Raw genomic sequence first — 6,849 nt, forward strand, 5'->3', positions numbered from 1 at the left:
GAATGAACGGCATGATGTGAAGTGAAGTTGAAGTTGAATGAAGGGCTATGATGGGATTTGAAGTTGAAGTCCGCGTGATGGGTTTTGAAGTTGAAGTCCGCGTGATGGGATTTGAAATTGAAGTCGGTGTGGTGGGATTTGAAGTTGAAGTCAGCATGATGGGTTTTGAAATTGAAGTCAGCGTGTGTGGGTTTGGTAGTCGAAGTCCGTCTGTTGGGTTTTGAAGTCAGCGCGATGGTTTTGAAGGGGAAGTCAGCGTGATGGGCTTTGAAGTTGAAGTCTGTGCGATGGATTTTTAATATGACGGATAGGTTTCGGAGTCCTCATAATAGGTTTTGAAGCCGACAACGTTTAGTCGATGTCTGACGTTCACATGTCGTGACTGTTACTTGTGCGAACGCGTGCGGAGTGAATGGCAAATGCGTATTGGAGTGCACCGATCGAACATAAACGCTTCGCGTTTCGTGTCTGGTGTGGGCGTATGGGCCTGACATTGCAGATGCCTGGCGGACTTCCTCCCCCCCACCCCCCTTGTTGTGTATCGGCGGTCGCAGGGAGGGAAAGTGTTTGGAACGCGTTACTCTCTCGCGTAGTGGGGCGCGGAGGGCAATGTCATGTAGCCGGAGGCAACTGTATGTTGCAAATGTAAGCGGTAGATTAGATCGAGAGGCGATTTGGCGTTCTGCGGTCGCGCGGTCTTCGCGTTGTGGTTGTTCTGTTTGACTCATTTGCTCGCCTACAGCTATAATGTGCGTATATATGTATATTGGATGGGTTCGGATTTGAGCCTTCGCCTTCGGTCGCGTATGCACGTTTTACTAGACGACAGTAGATTGCTGTCGTGCTGACGACGTCTGTTTTACTAGACTTATTTTGTGTCTTCTTAGATTGCTTTTTTTTCTTTGTGTGATTGGGATCCAAGTAGGACAAGATCGGGGTGCATTGTTTTTGTGCACGTCTTTTATTTTAAATGTAATACACAGAGGTCACTATAGGTCTCTTATTTATCTGAGGTGCATAGGTCATGTTTGGGGGAATTATCTGTTCCGCATGCGGTGTAGCGTCCATCGGACACAAGTGTTCCATCAGAGCACGCAGCTGCTATTTCTTAGATATTCATAACCAATAAAGTACATTTCAGCAGAGATGGGGAAGTTAATTAATTGGGTGAAATCACCCAAATTTTGCTAGTTACGAGTTACGTCATTGAGCTAAATATGTAACGAGGTTACAACCTTGAAGTTCTGAAAATGAAATTAAGTGAGAAATGAAAGTTCTTGCTACCATACCGAAATTAAGTTGGGAGCGGAGGCCCGAATATACCTTGTCAATTGGGCACAAAGTGAGAATTGGAGTTCCAAGTTACACCCAACACCCTACGTTGGGGTACACCCGACGTAGGCCTTTGTTGGAGTTCAACTTCAAAACCCCATCACCGACTTCAGAACCCATCATAGGAATTCAACTTCAAAGCCCCATCACAAACTTCAAAATCAGTCACCGACTTGAGAAACCATCATAGGAATTCAACTTCGAAACCGTGATGGGATCTGAAGTTGAATTCTGATGATGGGCTCTGAAGTCGGTGATGGTTTCTGATGAGTCGGTTATGACATGATGTGATGAATTCTAAAGTTGTTGAATAATGGGTTATGACGTGATGAATTCTGAAGTTGAAGTTGAGTGATGGGCTCGTGATGTGATGGTTTATGACGGTGATGTGATGTGATGGGCTTTGCAGAAAACTGACCATGATGTGATGTTGAATGAATTCTTAGGAAAATGCCGACCTATGACCCAACGGCAGGTGTGCGCGGAAAGCCCGAAAATGAACTTCAGACATTTCGAAGTGAAATTTTTTTCACTATGCGAGCTTGTGTGAGGAATATGAATCACGTCACGAGTGGGCGAATATGGAAAATACGCAACCAAAGTTGCGCATCCGTACCACTCCTCACTAAACGCGCGTTAGGAAGTATATCCAACAGTCTCTTTTATATGAATGGAAAGAGCGTTTAAAGACGAACGAACGATGTCACACATGTTAACCTTCTGGTATGTGCAGAAAAGCAGTTACGTGCCGAACAAGTGCGATTTTTTGCCAATGAGGTGACTTTGCGATTTTTGATCTGGACACGTGCACAACCTACAACCTCAAAGATAGAGCAAAAGGTACTGCAGCACATAGGCAATAAGTGTGGAAAAAATTAACTGCATGACCTTAATGGTTACGAAGATACAAGGCCTGAAAATTGCGAGGAAGCGCAGTGCTCGAAATGGTTACTCTTCAACATTATTTTTTATAAAACAACTATACGATATTTTCAGCTATTTCCTCAGCCAATGCACTTCCTAGGCACTAGGCTTCAATATATATTAAAACAAAAAAAAAAAAATATGAGAGGTCGACCGGACCACCCTGCCTGACTCTGCTTGAAATCACCCAGTGGCGGATCCAGGAAAGCTTCTCAGGAGCTCAAAATAGTGTGGAGCTTGAAGGAGACAAATAAGGTTTGTGATATAGAACAGCAGTTTTCGGGACTGGCAAAGGAGGCGTCAATCGCTGAGTTGGCTTGGGTCCGGCTGTCGCCCTTGCGGCGCCCGAGCCTTCTTTCCTTTGCACGCCGATGAAGCGTGCGTTGGCCATAGAAATAATAATGATTGCCGTCCCGATTTTTCTAAATTTTTGCTCCGTTGCGCGAAAAGGAGCTCACGGTTTTGCGGGAAAAATGTGCGCAGGAAGGAGGGGCGTGCAGATACGTCTCATGGGGCGGAGTCCACGCAAACTTGCTAATCTGCGACGTGGCTGTGAACACGCCCCTGGCCATTCAACGGCCTCCCACACAGGGTAGACGAAGTCGAAGCGAAACTGTAAAATGGTGAGGAATGCACCCTGGAAGGCAATCGACTATAAAGCCAAAGTTCTCTTGTTGCACAACCGTAATCCAATAGTTCACACTTGTAGAAGTTCTTGGGCAATAAGGTTACGACGTGTCGAGAAATTGGGTTTTGAGCGTTGTGTAAAAATCAGTGTCCAAGCGGTAAATCGCTAAAACACGATCAAGACTGCTGTAATCGTCCAAGTTTGTCCATTGTCCAAGTCCATTGTTTCTCTTCCTGCTGAAGGTCCGACCACAAGAGAGTACTCTTGAAAAGCTCTTGCTGGTTATGCCGCACGTACGTGAGTAGATCAGCCCAGGGGTGGGAGCGCTGCTCCACTCTGCGCCCCGCTGCTTTTCATGCGCCCACTTGAGTCCCAACACCAAAGCTGCGCCAAACTACCTCCCCCCCCCCCTCACCACGAACTCCGCACTAGTATGGTAACACCCCAGAAAGGGAGCCACAGCTATCCATATCCACCCCACGATCCACACGTCCACAAAGCTCTCTTCATTACCAATAAATTCCAAAGCCAGCCAATCTGAGACAATCTAGTTTAATTCCAGGTCGGTTAGGCGGCAGCACAGGCCTGTTAGATCCATAAAGCAGACCGAGAGACACGCAAGTTCTCTCTCTCTCTGGGAACTTGCGTGTGTCGTCCCCTTCTGTGTCCGTGTCTCTCAGTCTTCTTCATGGATCTACACCAGCTAGCCTGCACCCTTTCCCTTGTTTCGTTAGGCTGTTAGACTTATCTCTGATGGGGTGAAGGGTGTGTGGCAGCCTGCCGCTTTGGCGTTTTTTTTCTTTCTTGCCTTTGTCGTCTCGGGTTGTTGTGCCCAGCAAACTTCGGAAGAAGGTGCTTCATGTACTACACGAGGGCCACACGGGTGTTGAGAAGATGAAGGCTGTGGCGAGGAGTCATGTGTGGTGGCCAGGCCTGGACCGTGACGTCGTGGAAGCTGTTCGGGGCTGCCAGATTTGCCAAGAGCAGCAGCATATGCCAAAACGTACCGAAATGACCTCGTGGCCATTCCCAGAGAAGCCATGGTCACGCCTTCATGTCGATTTCGGCCGTCCATTTAAAGGACGATTTTTTTTCGTAGTGGTGGACGCTTTCTCCAAGTGGGTCGAGGTGTTGCCCGTGACATCTCCGTCTTCAACAGCAACTATTGCCTGTCTTAGGGACATTTTTGCAACACATGGGATCCCAGACCTCATTGTGTCTGACAAGGGTGCAGCATTTGTGAGCAGTGAGTACCGCAAGTTTTTAAAGCGGAATAACATCAAGCAACTCCAAATTCCACCATATCATCCGGCGTCAAATGGAGCAGCTGATAGAGTGGTGCAGACTGTTAAATCTAAGCTGAAGAAAAGTGCAGCAGGAGACTTTAAAACGCAGATAGCGATCGAGGTTCTTACTACACCACCGTTCACAACCTCATGCAGTCACTGGACGTACACCAGCCGAACTTTTGATGGGAAAGAAGTTGAAGACTGCGTTGGACAAGCGTAAACCTGAGTTACGGGAAAACGTGCTATTCCAGCACCTAAAACAAAAGATATGGCACAACCGTCATTCTCGGAATCTTCCTACATTGACACCGGGGGACACGGTCTACGCCCGCAGTTTCAGACAAGGGGCTGCCTGGGTTACAGGCGAGGTCACACAGAGAATGAGCTCTTCGTCCTCAAACCTGCGACTGGCTGACGGCACGGAGTGGCACCGACACGCAGACTTCGTGAGAGGCAATACTCGAGAACAGTCGAGCAGTAAAATACAGCGCGACACCGAGCAACTATGCAGCGCCCTTACCTGCGCCACCCCGTGTGTCCGACGCTCTTTCTCCTGCGTTCACCACTGATGCTCTCGTACCCGAAACAAAGATAATCTGCGGATAATCCATCTGCGGAGCTCTGCGAGACGACGTCCCAGGGGTCGTCAACAGCAACCTCAAGTCGACCCGCAACATCAGATCTGCGGAGGTCTGCCCGCGTACGCCGACCGGTAGACCGCTACCAACCTTGAATTGTCGTGGAGTTGGCACTCGTGTTGAATGTGTTGTAGTGTTCTACTTTTTGTTGGATTTTAATTAAAGGCTGCAGTTCATAGCCATTATAAAGGGGGAAGGAATGTAGTGATCATGCTTGCAGCGCCACACAGTTGCGCCAATAAAAGGTCGCGCACGTACCAGGAGCAGAAGAAGTTCACGGAGTGATAAACTCGTGAGACATGGCACATGACGGTCCATTCGAGAAGGTGCTGTCTTTATGTACTTCGGGATTGACTGGGACCTGTTGACAACGACTGGTTGGGTTAGGTGCATGCATCTTGCACAAGGTACATAATGGATCGGCTGCTGGACTGGACACGTCTTTCGACAATGTAGACACATCTGTAAATGACATTTACAAGTTTGCAGCGAGAAATGCTGCCATAATCTTCTATCTAATCTAGGGAGCATCTTAGGTCCATTACTCTTCACCAGTTACATAAACGACATTGTAAATACAACTCTAGTAGCTAAATTTTTCATCTACGCTGATGATACTAGCGTATTTGTTTCTGGTAGCACGATTAGTGACGCTGTAACGCATGCAAACATGGCTCTTTCTGCGATCGGGATATGGTCAGAGCATAATAGAATATCTATTAACATGAACAAAACAAAGGCAGTGCTATATAGGACACGTAATAAACCTGTATCCATTCCCTTTAACATCATGTTAGGTAACAAGTCCATTGAAATTGTAAGATCGATTAAAATCCTAGGGGTAGTATGTTCAGATAATTACTTGAGATTGTCACTTGACGTATCTTCAAAACAAAATTGCGAAAGCCATTGGCATCCTGTCTACTTACCGTTACGCACTCCCGAACTTCGTAAAGGTTACTCTTTACAATACATTAATACGGTCTCACCTTACCTATTGTCACCTCGTATGGGGTACGACATCTATGACTAACATTACTAAACTTTATCTATTACAGAAAAGGGAAGTAAGATTCATTGCAAGCGTTCCTTTCGATCATCACACAGCAGATCTTTTTGATGGCCTAAAAATTATGAAGGTACAAAACATTTACGATGTCCTCCTGCTAAAAACATACCTTAGGGCTGTAAAATATAATAATACGTTAATCCTTCAATATGGAATCAGAAGGTCCCAAGGAATATGAAGGTGCCAAGGACGCGAACAATATGCGGAGGTCAGTCGCTACCCCATAACATCGCAAACCTGTTGAATTCTTATTTAAAAAAGGGAATTGATCTTGAATCCATGTCAGCTGTCGCACTACGGGCCATGTTTATGTTCTAGTGGTTAACGATGTCTCTTATTTCGTCTATGATGATGTCTAATTTTCTGTTATGTATATATGTATATTCCGTTTCCTTGCTTCATTGTAGTATTTTTCACGATTAAGATTGATGTTCACAATTAGTATATATTGCTTGCTGTTGCTGCACTAAATCAGGGGGATGCGCCCTCGTCAAACAGCATGATGCTGTTTTTTGGCCACCCCATGTAACTCTGACTTGCATTGCAATAGAGTTGAATTGAATTGAAATTGAAATAATAAAGCTACATCAGGAACTAGGTCTGTCCCAGCATAGTTTCTACGGGCACGTGAGTAGTCGTGGGCTCTCACACTTTTGCCAGCCATTGAGAGAATACTGGAACTTTTTGATGCTATAAAGGCATACTTCACAAAGCCATGTGCAACGAGAACCCCTGCAACAGGTCAGACACGAATAGAAGGAGCCCTTGGAAGCAAGGCCTTCAAGGCAGAACTACTTTTTCTTAAAAAAGTTGCACCGCTTTTCCAAAAGTTAGAAACACTATTGACCTCTCCCTGTTTGTAAACAAATGACGTCATAGTGTTCGACAGCGCCACCAATTTGGTAGAGTTGAACTAGGCTCGAAGCTAGGGGCGAACAAGGTCGCGCCCGAAGGCCACTGTCTTGAGGG

General features: G+C 46.2%; 1 protein-coding gene across 1 annotated transcript; it reads left to right on the forward strand.

The window, feature by feature from the left end:
• The first annotated feature begins 3,778 nt into the window (after nucleotides 1–3,778).
• On the forward strand, nucleotides 3,779–4,393 carry LOC135398472 (uncharacterized protein K02A2.6-like). The gene has a single exon (XM_064629873.1). It carries the CDS (start codon nucleotides 3,779–3,781, stop codon nucleotides 4,391–4,393), a length of 615 nt encoding a protein of 204 aa, XP_064485943.1.
• The last annotated feature ends 2,456 nt before the right edge of the window (nucleotides 4,394–6,849 follow it).

Source organism: Ornithodoros turicata, chromosome 6 (genome assembly GCF_037126465.1).
Source record: "Ornithodoros turicata isolate Travis chromosome 6, ASM3712646v1, whole genome shotgun sequence".
Lineage (NCBI taxonomy): Eukaryota > Metazoa > Arthropoda > Arachnida > Ixodida > Argasidae > Ornithodoros > Ornithodoros turicata.

Coding starts and splice junctions, on each gene's coding strand:
- LOC135398472 (XM_064629873.1), top strand. CDS start 3,779: ATGAAGGCTGTGGCGAGGAGTCATGTGTGGTGGCCAGGCCTGGACCGT.